The sequence below is a fragment of the Canis lupus genome, chromosome 1 (genome assembly GCF_003254725.2).
Source record: "Canis lupus dingo isolate Sandy chromosome 1, ASM325472v2, whole genome shotgun sequence".
Lineage (NCBI taxonomy): Eukaryota > Metazoa > Chordata > Mammalia > Carnivora > Canidae > Canis > Canis lupus.
The window spans coordinates 83,410,601-83,433,297 of record NC_064243.1 but is presented as its reverse complement, the minus strand read 5'-3'; the positions used below and the strand labels follow the sequence as shown (position 1 = coordinate 83,433,297).

General features: G+C 42.0%; 1 protein-coding gene across 1 annotated transcript in view; it reads right to left on the bottom strand.

The window, feature by feature from the left end:
* The window catches only part of TRPM6 (transient receptor potential cation channel subfamily M member 6), a 137,159-nt gene extending 132,901 nt beyond the window's left edge, over positions 1–4,258 (bottom strand). Inside the window, exon 1 of the mRNA XM_025423303.3 lies at positions 3,823–4,258. Within this exon, the coding sequence (XP_025279088.1) occupies positions 3,823–3,855 (33 nt within the window). The 5' untranslated portion in view covers positions 3,856–4,258. The remainder of the gene's footprint in view (positions 1–3,822) is intronic.
* Positions 4,259–22,697: the final 18,439 nt, after the last annotated feature.

Here is a 22,697-nt window from a genome sequence, read left to right as displayed (position 1 = left end):
AGACAGAGACAAAGAGAGCCTTGATTATATGATGTTCATATTCCAGAAGAAAAATAAGCTAGCCAAAGCTGCAGTGGACTCAATTCCAGCATCGAGAAGCATCACACCATTCCTCTCCAGCTCAAAAATAAGTTTTGTTCACTATATATTCCTAAGTTCTGGAACAGGTCTTAGCACCTAGTTGGCACTCATAAATTCATAAATATCTGTTGACTGAATGAATCCAAAGAATGATTGAATGTTCCAAATCCAACACTTTGAATACCTCTGGATTGGAAAGAGATGAGGATGAGGGACAAAAAGGGAACTCTTGGAATTTCTATTAATAGTGCTTGAATTATTTACCACAAGAAATTATTTTTGCATTGTTAGCAGAACGTTTTTAAGGAAAAAAAAAGTCTGCAAGGATAATTTGTCATAACAATACATCAATTCAACGTACTTCGTGTGCATCCTTTCTCAGAGTGCAACTGGAAAAGGTATTCCACCGAAATGATGGAAAAAAATCACGAGGACATGGGATATAAGAAACACGAACCAGTGTAACAGAGGGAAAGGAAATCCCCATGATGATACTGAAGACAGAGCCCAAAGTAATAGCTGTGCATCCAGCATCAAGACCAATCAGTCTGGATAGGTAATGCAGGTCAGAAAGCTGTACTCAGAATAAAATTGGTTAAAATGCGTATTACACAGGATGATCTTGAGAGAAGATTTAGGCAACTGGCAAAAACTTGTCAGTTAAATTAGTGAAAACTCCATAGAAAATTCTGGAAACACACACGAGACACTCCTGGAGGAAAACAAAAGTTAGAAGGGAGGAGTAATCATATACTACATAATTCAGCTTTTAATAGTGTATGTGTAGGAAGGCATAATAATGTTGACCAGACTAAATATTGACCTAACTAAAAATTATAGATAACTGTATTCTGTAGATGGTAGGAACAGGAAGGATCATGTGAATGGCAGATGCAGGAATGCAAAGGAAATCTAAACCTTATATCCCATCTGGAAAGGTAAAGCATGGCTACACCTAAGAAATCAAGAAGGACTCACATAAGTATTATTTTAGAGGCATGAGTAAGTACCAACAAGCTAAAGAGATGAATGTTATTGCTCTTTCAGAAAAGCTGGAAATGATTGAGGGTTCTGCTGTTTTTAGTAACAGATCTTATGGAATTATTTGAAGTTGACTATTATACAACTTCAATAAAACTAGGAAGTAAAAAAGGGGAAAAAAGCACAACTAAGACCCATATTAGAATATCTTACCTAAGAATGATTTTCTTTTAAAGATTTTAATTTTTAGTTTACTTATTTGGCAGAGAGAGAGAGAGAGAGAGAGCATGAGCAAGGGGGAGCCACAGAGGGAAGTGGGAAAAGTAGACTCCCTACTGAGCAGGGAGCCTGACTTCCGGCTTAATCCCAGGACCCCAGGATCACGACCTGAGCTGAAGGCAGACACTTAACTGACTGTGCCACCCAGGTGCCCCTGATTTTTTTTTTTTTTAATAGGAAATAGTTGGTAGATTTCTGATGGGACATGAAGAAATAACTGAGTTACAGGGAGGATGGACATGTGGGAGTTCTAACATGGAATGAGTCTACAGAAGTGTAATGAAAATCACTCTAAGAGTGTGGGGGCTGTTCAGCCATCCTGAACACCCAGGATTGAAAAACCCAGGGAGAAAGAAAAAGAGGTGAGACATATTTCAGGTCCAATATTTACCAAGCCCTTGACAGTTAGTTCTGACATGGAGGCCCTGCCAAAACCATGAGCCAAGACAGAAAATGGTAAATAGTCAAGATAAGAGCAACATTTGTGGCAAATCACCAGTGTGTTGTCTGGATCTTTTCCTTCTCCGCCGGGGTACAATCAACTCAAAGTGCCATTACATACCCTTGTCTATCAAGGCAAGCTTAATACTAAAGTACTAGTCCCTAATTTTGGCCCCCAAAAGCAGGCTCATGCGGAGTTTCATCTGGAATGATCTACTAATTCCTAGAAGATAGGGGCTGGTGGGGGAAAAGGGGGGGGGGTAAGAAATGTCCAGATTCTTGCAGCCAAACCCGAATGTCAGTCTAGCCAGATTATTTAATGCTTTACCAGTTGTGGTAGAAACCAAAGCAGATGGAAAATTCACATCAAAACTTTACATCGGGGGGATCCCTGGGTGGCGCAGCGGTTTGGCGCCTGCCTTTGGCCCAGGGCGCGATCCTGGAGACCCGGGATCGAGTCCCACATCGGGCTCCCGGAGCATGGAGCCTGCTTCTCCCTCTGCCTGTGTCTCTGCCTCTCTCTCTCTTTCTGTGACTATCATAAGTAAATAAAAATTTTTAAAAATTAAAAAAAAACTTTACACCGGGGAAAGAAATGGAGGAACCCGGCTCCCACCTCGGCAGTTAGGGGTGACCCCCTTGTCCCCAGGAAGGAATGATCAAAATCCCCTGTGCGGATGGAATACCCGCATTCTTAGTGTTCCAAACCACTGCCCTGGGTTCAAATCCTTATTTTCCTCCCCGAGCTGCGTTTTCCTCGCCGGTAAACCAGGGAGGTGGGATGAAGGGAGGGGCGATGCCAGACGCCGCAGGTTCCTGCCAAGGTGGGGTGGTAACAACCACAGGCTCGTGCAGCCCGCCAGGTCTGCCGGGCACTGCTTTCTAAGTACCCGGCATAGATGGCATCTGCTTTCATCTTGGAATTATAGGTATTACTCTCCCATTTTCCAGACGGGGAAGCAGAAGCACGCGGTTTAAGCAACTTGCTCAGGGTCCTAGTTAGCGGCGGAGCGGGCGTGCTAAGGCAGGAGATGCGGCTCCGGGGCGGGCGGGCGGTGCGCCTAACAGCCGGCGGGGACCGAGCGAGGCACGCCGAGCACTACGGGGCGCGCAGTAAATGTCACTTCTCCGCACACGGGCGTGCCGGGCCAGGCCGGGGAGCTCCGCCACCGCCAGCCTGAGGTCCGGCTGCCTCGGGAGGGCGAGGCGGGACCGCGGCGTCCGCTCGGACCCCGGCTCGGACCCCTGCTCGGATCCCGGCTCGGATCCCCGCTCGGACCCCGGCTCGGACCCCCGCTCGGACCCCGGCTCGGACCCCGGCTCGGACCCCCGCTCGGACCCCCGCTCGGACCCCGGCTCGGACCCCCGCTCGGACCCCGGCTCGGATCCCCAGGACCCCGGCTCGGACCCCCGCTCGGACCCCGGCTCGGACCCCGGCTCGGACCCCGGCTCGGACCCCCGCTCGGACCCCGGCTCGGACCCCCGCTCGGATCCCCAGGACCCCGGGCCGGCGCCGGCGCTCACCTTGAGCTGCACTCTCATCGCTCCCGGACTCCCGCGCGGGGCGCTGCTCCGCCGCCTCGGTCCCCGCCGGCCGGACGCGCCCCCCGCCGCTCGGGGCTGCGCCGTCTGCCCTCCCCGCCGGGCTCCCGCCGCGTCCGGGCTCGCCCGCCGCCCGCCGAGCCGCCGCGCTGCCTCCTCTCCGGGGACGCGCCCCCGCCCTGCGCTGGACCCCGCGCCCCGTTAGGTTTCCGCCCGGCCGCCACCTCCGCGCTGGCCCCATTCCAGCTCCTGCGGCCGGGGCTGCGGGGCCTGCCCCTCACTGGCCGCCCTGCCTCCGCGAGCCGAAACCGCGGAGATGATAATCGGGCGCGGACCCGGGGACTGGACAGCCGGTGTTTCGTAAGTGCCAGCTATTCTAGATCCCTGCGAGATACGGGCGCGACCGGCCCCACCCGCCCCGCCCGGGGCCCCTGGGCGCACCTCGGGTGCCCGGCCTGAGGCCCTTTGGCCCCGCCAGCCCCGGGCCGCCCTGCCTACCTGCAAGCGCTCCGCGGCGGGCCGGGCTTTCATCCTTGCCTTGCAGGCCCCGCTCGCCGAGCCTTATCTGCGCCTCCGACCAGTGCAGTCGGGTCTGGGCTCCACCTCCACACGCCGCCTTTTACTGCCCTGCAGATGTGTCAAGACACTTTTTCGCCTCATTTGCCTCCCGTGTAGAAGGGAGGTGCATGTCTGCCTCGCCGAAATGGAAGGGGTATGGCGAGGGCCAAGCAGAGTCCCTAACAGACATCTGTGTGGTATTGTTCCCGTTGCGTCCCTGTGGTAGGGGAGGACAGGAGAGGTTGACCCTTGGGGCACCACCTCTACCGTCTAGGGGTTCCTGGGTAGGTCCCGCCACCACTCTGGCCAGAGTTCACTTCTCTGTGTGGCGCTGATGGCAGCAAAGAAACCCACCTTCCTCTCAGAGCTTCTGCTGAACAAAGAAACCCATGAAGTACCACACAAGCGCTCTCCTGCTTTCTGTTATTTTCCATGTGTTCTTCTAGCTGCGCAGTCTTGATTCAGGTTGGGTCCCTGACTGCGGGTGGATCCCCGTATGTGGGCAGAGGCGATGCTGCCGTGTAATTACAAGTGTGGCGATTAACAATCCTAGCCATTCATCCCAGATTACTGACCTCGGATCAGGGGCACCTACCCTTTGAGCCCATTATGAATTTCTGCCCAGTGAGCTCACATTTGCAGACTCGGTTAACAGGTTTTTGTCCCCCATATCTCAGCCTAGTTTTCATGGACATTTATTAGAAAACTTGAACACCTCGTGTGTGTAGTAACATTTTGTTTTCCTGTTAACACATAGAAACCTTTCCTCTCCTTGATCCATCTCCTTCAAAAGGCTAACGATCTGTGAGCAGTTAACAGGTTCAGCAGGCCCCCTCAGGCAGGTAAGCACATCTTGATTGGTTTTCCTCCAAATATCTCCCCCATTAGGTTGCTCGCTGCACTAGACACTTGAAGCTCTCAAAAATATGCAGACCCACCAAGAAGACTGAACATATTTGAAACCCGAGATTCTTAGGAATCTTGGTCCACTGTGACCGCTCTTCTAGTAATTTCTTTGGTAAATTTACATGTCAGTATGGTCAGATGTCCTTTTCTGATCAAGCGGCAAGGCACAAAGTCTAAACTACCAGGGCCATTCAAAGATATACCAGGGAAATTCCAGGGCTTATGGCATCTGATGTGCCGGTTTACAAGCTGCCTTAGGTTCCCAAGCTGTATCAGAAGCACCTGAGGCATCTGTTAAAACTGCAGATTCCCAGGGCCCCACCCACCCACCCCAGACCATCGGGATTGGAATCTCTGGGGTGGGGCCCAGGAATCTGTATCTTTCACAAGCACCCTGATCAACTTAAAGGCTTATCTATAGAAGTCTCCTGGCCACAAACATACCTCTGCCCAGAGACTAGCTTTGAAATTTAAACTTTAAAATGTTCAGTAATAGTCTAGTGTGGCTTGACTCAGGCCAAAAAAATATTTCCTGAGCACAGACTGTTTGTCAGGTATCCTGCTGGGTGCTGGGAAAACAAAGATGAATAAGACATTGTCCAGTCTGCAAGGAGTTTGAGTTTGTAGGAGGAGGAACAATCAAAAATGAAACAGTACCTGGGGCGCCATTGGTAACACTCGTCAATAGAAACAAGGTTATACTTTCTCATTTGTTGCCCTCCCTTATCCCTTTCTTCCTCTTCCCATTCTTAACTCCAATGTCGCCGTCTTTGTCAGATCTCCCTTGTAATGTCTCCTGGACATTGTAAATGTTGGATTCCTGACCCAACATGGTTTGAAGATACTGCTCCAACTTTTAAAGTCAATCTAATGATTTCAGAATGGAAAGGAACAGCTGAATTTTCAGCAGAGAAAAATGGGGATGACAACATTTTTTTTTTTTTAATGTGTTAAGACCTTAACGAGTCCCAGTAATTGGGAGGTCATTAAGGCGTAGTTTCTAAGATACACATTCTTCCCTTGAAGAAAGTTGTTTCAGCTTTGACTTGGTTTTGATTGGGTTTATTTGGACAGGAGTGAGGGTTGCTGGGGCTTTTGCACAGTAATATTTCCCATCCTCTCTGGACAGTCCAAGGGGCGACGGGGCAGGGTGGGGGATGGTTGAGGGGAATAAAATAGCTCTGTCCCTTCGCAGCAAGAAGAAAGAGCACCATGGGAAAACTCTTGCCCAATGCATCAGGGCATATTATCATCTTTGGTCTGTGGTCCTCACTCTGGGTGGTCACTCCTTTCCTTTCTGAGGCATAAAGGAAACAGAACAAAGGCAGTGGTGTTCTGAAGGGGGGTAGTGGAAACTATGATAAGCCTACAGTGTGTTCCACAGTGGGGAAAGTTTAAAGGTATGGGTGATAAATTGAAGAAGTCAGATGAGGGTGTATTGCTAGTAATGAGGGATGCAGTTCAGCTCTCCCAGTCCATTCTTGTGTGTAACTGCTTCTGTTCTTAGACTTTAGTATTCAGACCCAAGGGGTTGTGTTTGAATTTCATGCATTTATTTTCTCAAACAGCTACAAATCAAATTTCCTTTTGAAAGGAAGCAATCTATGTTCTTCTGCTTATTAAATAACTTTCCCTCTTATTCAGTGCTTTTAAAGGAAATCTCCCAATTTGTTTCTCTACTTGCTATGAAAATGGATTATTCCTCCTGTTACATAAGCAAAGGTTAAAATATTGATGGCTTAGATGCCTGGATGGCCCAGTGGTTGAGCGTCTGCCTGTGGTTCAGGTCATGATCCTGAGGTCCTGGGATCAAGTCCCACATCAGGTTCCCTGCAGGGAGCCAGCTTCTCCCTCTGCCTATGTCTCTGACTCTCTCTGTCTCTCATGAATAAATAAATAAAATCTTAAAAAAATATAATGATGGCTGGCAAGGTAGAGAGATAGGAATTCTCACATGCTTTTGGTGATGATTTTAAATGATACCCTTTTTGAAGGCATTTTAATTCCAGTTTCAAGGCATATCCTGTTTCAACACAGCGCCAATCCTAGGATTTTATACTTCAGAAATACACAAAGATGTGTCTATAAGGATATATGTAGTGTCACTTTCCGTAATGAAGAAAGATTACTAATAACACAGCCATCAGTGAACGTTGACATAAGTAAACTGTGGTGTGCACATGCCATGCAACAATATGCAGTTTTCAAAAGAATGAGTTAGATCTAAATGTACATAAGTAGAAAGGGAAAAGAGCAACTAATAAAAGTAAATATTTCGTTTTTTAAGGTTTATATGTGTAGGTTGGAAAAAAAGATTTGCATGTGTATGTTGGAATATTTACAGGAAAGTTCTAGAAGAATATATGCAAAACTGTTAACAAGGGAAGGCATACTTTTATTGGAAAATTGTTCATTACTTATCTGAAATTCAAATTTAACTGAACATCCTATCACACGAGGTTGGGGTTTTTTGTTTGTTTGTTTGTTTGTTTGTTTTAAGATTTTATTTATTTACCCGAGAGAGAGAGAGACAGCATGAGCAGAGGGTGAGGGAGAAGCAGGCCCTCTGCTGAGCAAGGGATCTTAGGACCCTGGAATCATGACCTGAGCTGAAGGCAGACACTTAACTGACTGAGCCCCCAGGCTCCCCTATCACACAAGGCTGTTACACAAGCCTACTTTGGTAGCTTCAGGCAGCTATAGGTGCTCTTTTAAAATATGCATTACAGACAATGACACCAAACCTAAGCTCCATTAGGACTGTACCTTCACATTCAACTTTGAACGATTCTTGAAGGGAAGAAAAGAAGGGTCTTAAAACAGGTTGAGCACCTGTAACAAATTGCCAGACCGGCTGATAGATACCATCTTCTTCAGCATCTTTAAAACAAACATCTTGATACTATATTTTGTTTAGTGATCACAAACTCCTCCCATCCCAGCACACACCTCTTTGCAATGTGACTTTGCAACAGCCCTCCCAATCCCCATGAAGAGGCCCAGTCTCTTCTCCACAGCCCTAACTTTCATTGACCAGACTTGTGACCAATGAAACATGGCCACAGCAACATGGTTTAAGTTCCTGAGTCTAGGCATCATGTGGCCCTGCACTTTCGGCTTTCCACCTCACATAACACTACCCTAGGTCACCATCCAGGGTAGAGATACCAGGTGGAGAGACCAGTCAACACTTAGAAGTACACAGACAACTTTCAGAATCGTGTGGCATAATCAACCAATGTTATTTTAACCTACTAAATTTGGGGGTTACTTGTTGTGAAGCAATACATTAACTCAGTTTATTTTCTTGTTGTTTTCCTCACTGTTTTTCCACACAAAATCTCTGAGGATTCACTGAAGGTCAGAAATCTTCATTATGAGTCTCACCTGTTTCTCAACTTGTAAGGTGTGAAGCCAATGAAAATTTGAACACGGGTCTGTGTGGCTTTAAAGGTCCATTGTTTTGTTTTATTTTGTTTTGTTTTTTACACACACCTTGAACATAATGAGCATTCATTAAAAATTTAGTTCGATAACTAACTCTATGAATCAGAAGTTGTTTTTTATTACTTGCATATATCAGAATCAAGAATATATTTATTTGACAGGAAATGTCCACCAGTACTAAAATTTTAACCGTTAGTCCTTTTCTCTTAAATTACCCTAGACCACCATCTGGTTGCGGGGGGACCCAAAACACTATCCAATCTATTATATTTTCCCTGAAAGGTGAATCATAGTTGTTCATCCATGGAACAAGTACTCTACTAGCTTAGGAAATTTTGCTTTTCCATTTTAGGTGAGAAAACTGAAAGACAGAAAAAATGTAGTTTTGACTAGATGAAACCAACTAATTAAACCTTCCAGACCTGACTCAATTTATCCAGCATTTTTTTTTCTTTTAACTTATTTTTTTTTAATTTTTTTAATTTTTATTTATTTATGATAGTCACACACAGAGAGAGAGAGAGGCAGAGACACAGGCAGAGGGAGAAGCAGGCTCCATGCACCGGGAGCCCGACATGGGATTCGATCCAGGGTCTCCAGGATCACGCCCTGGGCCAAAGGCAGGCGCTAAACCGCTGCGCCACCCAGGGATCCCTCTTTTAACTTATTTTTAAATGAGTAAAACTTCACAGAAAGTTACAAAAAATCATATATAGGACCCCTTTGAAAGCATTTTAAATTGATATATTTTTAGTATCAATTTAAATATTCTTTACATTATCAATGTGTGCCATGAATTAAGGAAGGAGGAAATTACTACTTCTTGGGCACTCACTGTGGACTAGGTACTTTGTTATATGCTTTATTAAAAAAAAAAAAGTTATTATTATTGGTGTTTGTTTGGTGTGTTTGTTTTGTTTTGTTTTTGTTTTTAGAGAGGGAGAGGTGAGGGGAGTGGCAGAGGGAGAAGGAGAGAGAGAACCCTAAGCAGGCTCCACACCCAGTGCTCTGCTCAATGCAGGACTCGATCTTATAACCCTGAGATCATAACCTGAGTCAAAATCAAGAGTTGCATGCTTACAACAGTGAAAGGGAATAAAGGGGAAAGGAGAAAAAATGAGTGGGAAATATCAGAAAGGGAGACAGAACATGAGAGACTCCTAACTCTGAGAAACGAAATAGAGGTGGTGGAAGGGGAGGTGGGCGGAGGGTGGGGGTGACTGGGTGATGGGCACTGAGGGGGGCACTTGATGGGATGAGCACTGGGTGTTATTCTATATGTTGGCAAATTGAACACCAATAAAAAATAAATTTATTTTTAAAAAAAAGAGTTGCATGCTTAAGAGAATGAGCAACCAGGCACCTCTATGCCTAATTTTTACTTAACACATTATTAACTACCATTTTATATAGTAAATGAGTTTCTAAAAAGTCAAAACTTGTCCAGAATCACAGACTGAGTAAGTAGAAGAACTAGAATTCCAAAACAGTTTGACTCCAAGGCCCATGGTGTTTCCATCCTATCAGAGTTCCTAACCAGAATAATCCCAACTTCCACTTACTACTGAGGTTTCATTTTGCTTTTGTTTTAATGTTACTTCACTGAAAGTATTTATAAGCCCTGAGCAAAGACTCATTTTTTTCCCCAACTAACATTCAATATGGTAGCAGGTCTACACAAAAAAAGAAATTGCAGGCACCGAGGACTGTTGAGATCTTGTTGTTGTTGTTGTTGTTGTTGTTGTTGTTGTTGTTGAGATCTTTAGATTACAACCTTCTCTAACCAAATCGAATGTGATTTACTTAATGGTAAAGATGCCCAACATTGCAGTAATATCCTTGAAGGTATAATAATTCAAACTTTTTGAGACAAGGTCATTAGGTTTAGGTATTAAATCTGGAATTGCTGTAATCCAACCACAAAATTTATCTAGCCCCCTTAAGTAAATAAATCCTGAGTATTGGCTGTGTGGTTCTGAGGGTTGATTGGTCTCTCCACATGATCTTTCTTCTCCGGATGGTGATCTAGGGTAGTGTTATATGAGGGGGAAGGCCAAAGCTGCAGGCCCATATGAGGGCTAGAATAAGGAACTTCACTACTCTGCTTAAATGGAGATTGTTTTACTCACTTAAGAATAAAATGCTGTCATAAAGGCTTCATCACCCTGTGTCCCAGAAAGATCACATCTAGAACTCTTGCCCCCAAAAACCTTACATATGATGCTAATTGGTATAGTAAGATATTCATATCAAAATTATATGTTAGAAATTGGCTTAAAGTTCACATCTTGAACTCTTGCCCCCCAAAAAACCTTACATATGATGCTAATTGGTATAGTAAGATATTCATATCAAAATTATATGTTAGAAATTGGCTTAAAGTCTATTATTAGAGGAGTAACTAAATTACTAGATGTGTAATTATGTAGCTGTTGAAAAGTACTAATAATGAAGATTCTGAAAGAAGGCCAAAAAGGGAGCTAGAACAGTATACAGACTGCATGAGTACAAATATGTAAAAAAACCTACATAGAAAAAAAATTAGAAATGGCTCCCTTTTGTTTTTTCCAAGTATTCTGTACTGTGATCTTATTATTTTTATGATTTTTAAAATTAATTAAAAGTGAAAAATCTCACGTATGACTGAGAAATGAAATGACTCATTGGATTACCTGAAATTGCCATTTTATACTTTCTCTGATCATTTATTCTCCCTAATGAATAAATTCCCTGAGGAATTTCACCCATTTCCCAGACTCTTTGAGCCCAAAGTTCAGTACCAGGGCTATTATTTTTTTATGTTTTATGATTTAGGTATTATACTCCATAGCCTGGTGCTGCTCAACCACACAGGTTAGGATAATTTTGTTCTGGCTTGGTTGTTCAATTGAACACACAACCCTGGTGCCATTTTCTTCTTTGCCAAGGAAATGTATATTCCATCAATACTTGTAGAGATCAAGATAAATGATGAAAGAGCAACAACATAAAAATGAAAACATTTCTATGTGAATTTCAGCAGGAATCCACATATTGTCATAGCATGTATGATGTTTCCCATTGGCCTTTCACAGTGATGACACAAAGACACAGATTACACTTTGCAAGAACGTGAAGGCCCAATATTTCTAGATCTAGGCCCCTAGTACCTACACCAAGCAAAGTTTACATTCCTCTCCCTGACTTTCTGTCTGCATACCATTCTGCAAGGATAAGTGATCAATTTTATATGCTATTCCTTGAACTTGCCCAAACCTTTTGTTATTATAGACACTTTGAATTAAGTCAAGATGGCTCTTCCACAGAGCTCAAAATTCATCATATTTATTATTCTGTGAACCCTAAAATCCCTGTGGAGACATGAAAAGGATAAAATAGCTTTAATTTCATAAGTAAAGAAAATCAGGTCTCATAACAGAGAATTATCAACTAATGTGCTAGAATTTGGCCAGCCTATTTGTGGTACCTCCCACACATGTCATCCCATGGTACAGTCCTCAGTACGCTCTAGTCAACTGTCACTTGAAGATCCCTCTGTCACCAGTCTCCAATCTTTATTGCCCACTTGGAAAGAGGACTCTTGGAGCACAAATAATGCCCCAAAGTAAAAGTCTCTGTTTCTTTCATGATCCTTCATTTTGTTTATTCCCTCCCATCCATCTTATTAAAATCTAGATTTCCCTCCTGATTGTGATGTATACCAGGAAGCTAGGGCCCACCAACTATCCAGATGTTAACCTCTCTACTACTGTGATGCTCTTGCCAATTTTCTACAATCCTTCTGGTTATTAGTTGAAATTATGTCCCTCGCAGAAAGGTATGTAGAGGTTTTAACCCCAAAACCTCAGAATGTAACCTTATTTGGAGACAGAACTTTACAGAGTCACAAGTCAAAATGAGGCCATTAAATTGGATTCAATCCAAAATGACTGGTGTCCTTATGAAAAGGGGAAATGTGGACATGTGCATAGATATGCATAGAGAAGAGATGATGTGAAGACACAGGAAGAAGACAACCTTCAACAAGCCAAGCAGAAGGGCCTGGAATAGATCCTTCCCTCACAGCTCTCAGAAGAACTAAACCCTGCCGACACCTTGATTTTCAACTTCTGACTTCCAGAACTACAAGACAATAAGATTTCCATTGGTTAAGACATCTATTTATGGAAGCCATGCAAACTAATATACTTTTCTACCCTTCAGATTCATGACAACTCTCCTTAAATTTGGTCTTCAATGAGGGACACCATAACTCCCTGTTGCCTGAAAAGAGACCCATATAGTACCTCTTGCATAAATATGAATAGCATCCTTTTTTATTCTCAAGAGGGTCCATGTTTTTGTAGTCAGCCTACCTACACCACCCACAATCCTTCCCACAACCCTCCTCCCTTTGACCAAGAGGTTCTTCTCAATCACTTTGGCCTCTGACTATTACAGATCTCCCTTGGTGTAATGACAAAAGGGATATTCATTTAACAGCTTTCATCAATTTTTATTATGTTTTGACTATATTGTACACCTTGTAAAGATAGGAACCACTTCTCTTTGTATCACGTAGCATTTACATGGCCCAGCATGCAAGAAATATTTTTTCAACCCAACTAAATGGAAGTAAGAGCTCTATTATCTATTAACTCTTTAGTAAAGTATCATACTCCTCCAAATTACCCTCTCTTACTTTAAAAGTTATCAGGAAACAGATATAAATTGCTAAGTATATTTTATGCTGCTCTAGAATTCCCATTTAAAAAGTATGAACAAAACAAGTTGGAACATTTTAATTGTTTATGGCATTAGTATGCTTAGGCTGGCATAACTGTATCTACAGAGAGAAACCAGACATGGACAAATTTTAGTATCATATTTCCATAAAGCGTGTTACAAAGTTGTTAAGTGCATAATTAAAATCAAAAACCACCAAAGGAGAAGGTGATTACTACAAATAATGTATCTCATCAGTAAAATGAGCAAGATTAGAAGACACACTCCTGTGGGATATAAGCTGTATTGAAAGGGACTGATATAAGTATTTATAGACTTACAAGTCCCCTCTAGGACACCTAACGATAGAAAACAAACTGAGGGTTGATGGAGGGATGGGGTAGATGGTGATGGGAATTAAGGAGGGCACTTATGATGATCAGTACTGGGTGTTGTATGTAAGTGATGAACCACTGAATTCTACTCTTGAAACCAATATTGCTCTGTATGTTAGCTAACTGGGATTTAAATAAAAATTTGAAAAGAAAATTAAAATTTAAAAAAAGTCCCATCTAGGACAACAGAGAGAGGACACAGGAAGCCCAATCACTGCTGTTTGAGGCTCTTTGCAGAAATGGAAAAGGATATATAATGATGATCATGGGACCAAATCAATATCAGGACTACCTAAGAAAACAAAAGTACTTCAGGTGGCTATTACTCGGAGAATGTCTGGACACTTGCCCTTCTTTCTCCCTAGCTGAGCATAAGCACTTAGTGATAGCAGGTTTAGTTCAAGAACTGAAAGAGCAGGATGTTTGTCAACATTGCCTTAATGGAAGTGCAAGGTTTCCAGTGTAACTTTTTCCAGAACAATGATGTAAACCCAGGGTTTAAAGGGCTTGTGACCCGGAAGGAACTGGCTTCCTTTTTGACTCTGGCAGGACTCTAGTCTGCAGGTGTCAATGGTAGCTTCATATTTCATCAGGAAAACCAAAGAGAGGGCAGCCTCTGTTCTTTTTTCTGCGTAGACACCCCTTTCTAAAGTTTTGAATCATGTATGTGCTTGGATATGCTCAGAGCTCCTACCTGATGCTGCTGGAGCTAGAATGGGGCTCAACTCTGCCTTAAGGAGCACACTGCCCCAGGGTCCTGTTCATCTCCTTCCAGCCATGCTAGAAACTGCATCTACAAATCTACATGCACAGGATGCATTGGTGGCTCAGCGGTTGAGCTTCTGCCTTTGGCTCAGGACCTGATCCCAGGATCCAGGATCGAGTCCCATATTGGGCTCCCTGTGAGGAGCCTGTTTCTCCCTCTGCCTGTGTCTCTGCCCCTCCCTCTCTGTGTGTTTGTGTCTCTCATGAATAAATAAATAAATCTTTTAAAACAAACAAAACAAATCTGCATGCACCTCTTTCATCTCAGAAGCACTCTAATTTTTCTGATTATAAAGGCAGTACATCCTAGTCATAGAGAATTTGGAGAATTCAGAAAGATACAAAGGAGACAGAAAGAGAGAAAGAATATGAAGAATAAATCCCTGGTAATTACTTCTCTCAGAGTTTCTTTCTAGAAACTCTCTTTTCAGTATCTCTCCACCTAGTTCTCATCAGCTCCGTGTCTTGCACTTCCTATTTCATTCTTAAGGAACTGATAGTTAACTGAGTTGATACTTGAATTACAAAAGATTTTATTTGGTGTCATTAAAACTATCAAAAAAGGGCTTTCCCTTTAACATTACCCACTGTACACAGTGGCAGTTTGTAGCAATAGAACAGGACCTGTTAAGATAGGAGTCCATCTGACGCATCAGAGAATCCTCCTGATGTTAAGGGAACTCCCAGAAACGCCGCACTACCACCATGTACAGCAATGACAGATATTGTTCTCACTAGGGCTCAGTTACATTCTGAGTCACATAGGCCTGGAGAGAGGGTGGGGAACTCATCACCCATGTACCTCTGTATCCATGGGAAGATTGGTTTTCAACAAACTAGCTCACAGAGTAAATGATTTCTGGAAGGGAGACTGCCTGTGTTTGGACGGCTGGAATAAGAACACAGCAGTAAGTGCTTGGGAACATTTGTGAAGAGGAGGTAGCAAGCCAACCCCCAGTGGGGAAGGTGTGGTTAATTGACCTAGGATTATGTGGGATGCCTACAAGCTGGAAGAAGAGAGAAAGAGGACAGTTCTGGAAAGTTAACTACCCTGTGAGGTTTGCTTATTCAAGTCCTTCCTCATTCCTCTTCTTTGCCTACCGAACTTCATTTATCAAAGTTCAGGTCTACAGAAGTACGTACATGTAAAACAGGAAAGGATTTGTATATTGCCCCAACGTCAATATGCCAGTTTTGATATTGTACGGTAGTTATGTAAGCTGTTATGATTAGGAGAACATGGGACCTCTTTGTTCTATTTTTGCTACTGCCTGTAAATCTATAATCATTTTGAAAGAAAAAGAAAAACTCAGCTCTAGAGCTTTCTGCAGCAGTCTTGCCCAACAACCAGATTCATATCGTCTTCCAACTGCTTTGGTTTACCAACCCCCCACATCATTTCCAAACTGCATCTTGCCTGCTTTCTGATGATCTGTGCCATACCACTTGGCATACACATATATTCTATATGTGTTACATATGTTAACACATGCCTTACATTCACTGAGATAAACATGCAGATGTATACCATACAATCTCATTCACTAGCGGTTCCTTATGTGTGTGTGTATCATGAATCCCAGCAAGACTGTAAGCTCTGTCTTTGTACCTCTTTTCTTGGTGTACTGAGGCACTGCCCACTGCTTAATGCAGGGTAGGTACTCAAGAGATACTACTTAAGTGACTGAAAAAGCAAAAAATATTAAAGGAAATAAAGAGGGGCACCTGGTTGGCTCAAGGGTTGAACATCTGCCTTTGGCTCAAGCCTTCTTGATCCTGGGGTCCTGGGATTGAGTCCCACATCAGGCTCCCAAGGGAGCCTGCTTTTCCCTCTGCCTATGTCTTTGCCTCTCTCTGTGTGTCTCTCATGAATAAGTAAATAAAATATTTTTAAAAAATGAAAAGGAAATAAAGAGATAGTTAAAATACCTCACCAAGTTCTTTTTTTTAAAAAAATATGATTTGATGCCCAGAAAACATTTACTAGCCCAAGATTGGAGTTTAAAGGCATGTCTGTCTCCTCTAATCCTACCTATCACCACAAACAAGCAGTTATCAACTGAGAAGCACAAAGGTTAGTCACACGTGTGTTGTTTTGACACTTGCCATAAAATGCTTCTGAGTTCCTTAAGGGAAATGCTGAAGGAGCACTTTGCTAATTCTAGAATCCACCCTTCCCTTAGGGTTATCTTGTCTGAATCAAAGGGTGAGCAGGTTTGTTTAAGCTGATACCTTGGGTTAAAAAAAAAAAAGGACAAATGAATTTTAAATTTTATGAAAAATGTGTACCTTCAAAGTCAATATGAGCAGTATCTCCACATTGAGAAAGTCGGAGCACGTCTACTGACATAATAAAGTATATTCTTAGAAAAGGCACCTGATTATGTAAACTGCTATTTATAGGTAAAAATATATTGGTTGTAGCCTAGAAAGAGGGACTGACCTTATAATTTTTATCTAATTTGGCCCTATGGGATAGAGAACAGTCTACAAAATATTCAGTGAAATAAAGATCAGAACATGTGCATGGCATTCTAATTTTATGGTTTATGCTTTTAAAATGAAAGAGGGAATTATATATACATTATATATTTATATATATATATGTACAGACATCCATATATACACACATTCATATATACATATATAAGAAGCACACGTATGTATTTGTGTGAGATTTTATATGCGTAAGATCTCTCTGGACAGATACACAAGAAGCAGGTGACAATGGCTACCTTTGGGGAAAAAAATTCAAGGACTCATAGGTTGGGAAGGAAACTGACCTTTCACTTTCTGAATTTTTCCACTGTTTGAATATTTTACTACATTCACAGATTATCTTCAAAAATGGCTTTTTAAACTGAATATCAATTAAAAATATTGAAACTAATGTTGTACTATATGTTGTCTAATTGAATTTCAATTTAAAAAAATAAATAGGGATCCCTGGGTGCCTCAGCAGTTTAGTGCCTGCCTTTGGCCCGGGGCATGATCCTGGAGTCCCGGGATCGAGTTCCGCAACGGGCTCCCCGCATGGTGACTGCTTCTCCCTCTGCCTCTCTCTCTCTCTCTCTGTATTTCTCTCATGAATAAATAAATAAAATCTTTAAAAATATATTTAAATAAGTAAATAAATAATAAAATAAATTCTAAAATATTTTTATCATAAAACACAGATAAAGGACATCACTTAAAACAATACCTTAGTGAATGACTATAAGGTAAACACTCTTGTAGCTACCTACCTACTGACTGGGTCAAGACAGAAAAATTTGCCAGCTGCCCAGAAACCTCTCCCTGTGCCCCATCTTAATTACAGTCCCTTATTATTATTGCATAATAATCACCCTCTTCCTTCTTCCATTATCCTGGCTTTGATAACTTCCTTGTATTTCTTTATAATTCCCTCAACCAAGAATGCATTCCGAGCTGCTACAGTCTTGCCCATTTCTTTAACTGGTTTTTTAATTTATGCTGTTTGTATTTCCCCTCCATTCCTTTCTATACTTACACTTTTTCTGTCAAATAACCCAGGCCATTTGGCTTAAAGAGATTTCCTCCAGTCTGGATTGTGATGGTTGCACATTCGCAGTATAACTATACTGTTCATCCTCTAACTTCTGTGCAAACTGACGATTGAATTCAAAGGCCTGATGAGACTCAGTGTGCACTGAGTCTGGCAAGGTCAAGGTGGTGGTGCGTTCTTTCATCATATGGCACGTACCGTCTAATTTTTGTTCTTCTTCATTGTCAGCAGCATTTCATGTTCGATGCCTAAATTCATTAATTTACTGGGGGATTATAATATGGGTAATATTCCAACCCTATTATTTCATTTCATTAACTGAAATAATTTTATAGGAAGAGTCCTTCACTCATCTACTCTGGTTATAGTTCATATAGGAAAGCTTGATTCTTTCATTCGCCTAGTTTTTAAGATAATGTATAGCTGGCTGTCATTCTCAGGAGCCCAACTAGTTTTTTGGCTTTTGGTTTTTTAATTATTGTGAACTCATGGATATAAGCATATCTGATGGGTTTCACACTACAGGAGCCAGAATGCAAGATGGCACCTAGTGATTCTTACCTTCTGGCCTTTACATCTTGCATAGTCCCCTACCATAAGGAGGTGATTTGGTCTGTGTAACCAATAAACTACAGCAGAAGTGATGGTGTGTCACTTCTGAGATTAGGTTATAAAGTCTGTGGCTTCCATCCTTGGTGCTCACTCACTGGACTGCTCTCACTGTCTCTGTGCACTCAGAGGGAAGTCATATTGTAAGCAACCCTATGGAGAGACTCGCATGGTGAAGAACAGAAGCATCCTGCCAAGAACAACATGAGTGATTTTTTGATGTGGATCTTCCACACCCAGATGCAAATGTACATATAGGCTGTACAAATGCAGCCTAACTGCAATCTCACTAGGGACTCTGAGATAGAGGTAAAGTTAAGCTGCTCTTGGACTCCTGACTCCAAGAAACTGTGTGATATAATGTGTCTGGCTTTGCAAAGCTTCAGAACAATTGTTACACAGCACCAGATAACTAATTTGCAATCCAGTGCAGTTCCTATCATTTTTATTATCATTACTGAAATGCAATTTGTCCTATCTCTGGTCAGTAAGGGCCTCTTCAAATTGTCTCTTGAGATAACTCTAATAGTCTTTAATAACTACAAAACTAGATTTAGCTATTGCAAAGGGACTTTTGAACTCTAAAAATGAACCCTCTACAGCCTCTTTCCAGAAGGGTCCAAACAGGGGAACACCATAATTTTCAGGGAATATCTGTTGGCTCCTTTGAGTTTCTCCTGTTCCTACTCCACCTGCCACCCATTATCTCCCTTTCCCATCTCCTACATAGATGATGATCGTATACACAGTCTGTGGTTATTGGCAATTGTGTTTATTGTAGTTGGAGTTTCCTAGTTGTCAATTCACTTGTTATTTATCTTGCTTGGTGTTCTCAGAGTTCCTGGTTCTGTGATTTGGTGTACCCTAAACTGAGAAGTCAATTAATTCATTTCCCCATGTCTGAATTTCTACTAAAAAATTTTTTTAATAAACTTAAATATTTTCCCTCAAAACCTGTGCTTTTTAGAATACCTCTAATTACAAAGTACTAATTATTTTCCCATCCTAAAACCATCTCTAATTATTTCCCATTCACTGACTTCCCTTTTTGGCAGCATTTCCAACCTCATAACCTTTTATTCATCTGATTCATTCATGTATTTATGAGTTTACTCATATATTGTATACATATTGTTCTGGGTACTTAGAGAATATGAGAAAACCTCTCATGCTCCCTCTTTCTGGGAACCCACATTCTAATGAAACTTCCTGCAAAGCATTAGCCCATGAAATGGTTCAAACCAGCCCAAGGCAGTACTGACATAGTGTGTGAGCACGAGTGGTGGATGTGAATGTGTGATATAATCCAGAGATGAGACATCATGGAAGCTCATACTAGGTCTAGGAGGGAACAACACAAGGATGTTTATCATAATTTGTATGATTATGGGTGGGTGGGAAAAATCTGCCTGTGGGGTCATAGTTGTGTTGGGCCTTATAGGATGAGCAGTATGGATTAGAGAAGGAGGAAGGGACATCCTAAGGGGAGAGCATATCTTTTTACAAAGCACAGAGTTAAGACTGAATGAAGTACAATCAGAAAGTATCAAACTGGACACTGGGAACTGGCATAGGAAAGTAAGGGCAATGAAACTGAATTAGCAGAGAACAAATTATAAAGGACTTGATCTTTTTCTTTTTTTAAGATTTTATTTATTTATTCATGAGAATCACAGAGAGAGAGAGAGAGGCAGAGACATAGGCAGAAGGAGAAGCAGGCTCCCTGCAGGGAGCCTGATGTGTGACTTGATCCCAGGACCCTGGCATCACACCCTGAGCCAAAAGCAGATGCTCAACTACTGAGCACAGGTGCCCCAAAGGACTTAACCTTATCCTGTAGAAGCTTCTGGAGGTGTTTGAGTCAGGAACTGGACAGGGTTTTCTATTTTATTTATCACATGAGATCTCCAACCAAATATTGCTTAGGCTCATAGTTCTCTTTCCGTCCAGTCCCCTGGTGGTAGGCTTTGTGGTTGGCCTCCAAAATGGGTCCACTGAACTCCTACAACCCTGCTTTCTGTGCTGCCCCACCCCCTTGACTTCTGCCACTTCCTTTGTTTCATAACCTGACATCCTATTGGAGTTTGGATTCTGTGCATTCTCCTAGCATCTGATGGTTACCTCGGTCATATTAACTGATTCATTAGTTCATTCATCAAATGCTTTTTGATCCCCTACTGCCTTCTGGGCACTCTGCTAGAAACTGAGCACACAATGATAAGCTAAAACAGAACCAAAGCCTCTCCTCATGTAGCTTAGAGGTAGAGAGAAATGTTATCATACCTCAATATCCTTTTTTTCACTGTAAAATTCATTGTACCATATTTCAACCGTTTTCTTTCATCTGCCTAATAGGCTGAGTTCAGAGTGTCTGGTACTTCATAAATGCTCAATAAATGTTAACTGATTGAATGAATGAGTAGGTATATGCTTGCAGAATCCAACTCATACAGCAGTAAGAAATATTATCAGTCCTGAATTGGTAACAGCAATCTCATCCCTTCACAGAATTGCTGATCACACAAAAATGTAAACTCTAGGTCACAGGTCATCTGACTTTTTCTGTGAAGTGTTAGATGGTAAATACATTAAGCTCTGTAAGCCATATGGTATCTGTCATGATTGCTCAGCTCTGCTATAATACAAAAGCAGCTGCAGACAATACGTAAACAGTGAACATGGCTATATCCCAATAAGAATTTGTTTAAAAGGTAGCTGTGGACTGAATTTGGCCCATGGGCTCTAGTTTGCCAAACCATGCTGCAGATAATGTCATCTTTGTCAATTTTTAAGAACCGCTTTCATGCCTGTTCCATATACCCTCTTTAGTCAGGTAAGTTTAGTTGCTACATCTAAAATCTGAGTTTGCCTTTAAACCCATGTCTGACACTTTCATGGGGATCCCTGGGTGGCTCAGTGGTTTAGCACCTGCCTTCGGCTCAGAGAGTGAACTGGGGTCCCTGGATCGAGTCCCGCATCGGGCTTCCTGCATGGAGCCTGCTTCTCCCTCTGCCTATGTCTCTGCCTCTCTCTTTCTCTGTGTCTCTCATGAATAAATAAATAAAATCTTTAAAAAATAATAAATACAGATTCTCATCATCCTTTTTTATGGGTTATGTAGTATCCCAGTGTATTTAGCCACCATCCTGTTTCCTGTTCATGAACATTTATTTGGTTATTTCCATTATTTGGTTATTTCCATCATTTTCACAATGATGAGCCATGTTGTAAAACATGTGTGTCATCTCAGTAGTTTTCTGAATATTCAGAAGAAAAGTGCTTGTTAATGTTCTCAAAAATGGAGTCATAGTTTGAATATAGTGGGAAAATGTGAAATTATTTTCGTAAAAACCTTATCTACTTCCTTTTTCATTCATCACTGGTATATCAAGTACATAAGATTTTTTTTAAAGATTTTATTTATTCATTCATGACACACCAACACACACAGAGGCAGAGACACAGGCAGAGGGAGAAGCAGCCTCCAGGCAGGGAGCATGATGTGGGACTCGATTCCGGGTCTCCAGGATCAGGCCCTGGGCCAGAGGCAGCACTAAACCACTGAGCCACCCGGGCTGCCTAAGTTCATGGAAAATACCTTCTAAAACCAATTTATGTAGTGCAGAAAAAAAAAGAAAGAGAGAGAAATAATCATTAGCTATTTCCACAAAATCTTCTAAGTGCCCAGAACTATTCTAGGCCTTGAAGAAATCTATTTACTGAAGAGTTCAACTTTCCATCAATGCAGAAAGACATTTCACTAACAGTTCAATTAACTAAACAGGCTGTTTAATTAATAAAAATATTTTTTTCAAGAGGAAACTGAAGCAATTTTGTTTGGCATGCATGCTTAATTGGGTGTTTTAATATCTTGGTTTTGGCGTGCGATCACTTAAAAATGATCATCAAGCAAATCTACATGGTTAAGTATAATCGCAAGAGTATGCCTTTTACATTTTATGGTGTATAAAATCTAGCATAAGAGAAAATAAACATAAGAGCAACAAAGAGTTTCACTCACTTACCCTCTTCATAACCACAGCCAGGGTAAACTTCACTCAGCCTTCGGCCATTGAATTTTATACTGAAGTTTCCATCTACCCCACAATCAGATAAACTCCAGCTTGTGGGAGCAGCTAATGGAAATAGTGCCGTAAAAAGAATTGCTGAACAAATTTCCATGTGCTTAACCTGAAAGGGAGAAATTGCAACGTGAACAGAGTAAAAAGTTTTTAGCCGTTTTTAAACCAAGGGGGGGGCGGTGATTTCACTTTTAGCTGGAACTTGTGACTAAGATCGCCTGGTCGGGAAAATGATTAACACTCCTGCTCCTGTCGTCATCAGCTGCTTGAGCTCCCCAGCTGCAGCAAATCTGCTGAGAGAACCGCACTGATCCTGGGCATTTGCACTGTGAATACACTGTCCTCCTTGAGCGGCTGTTCAGCGAGCGGAGCTCGACTTTG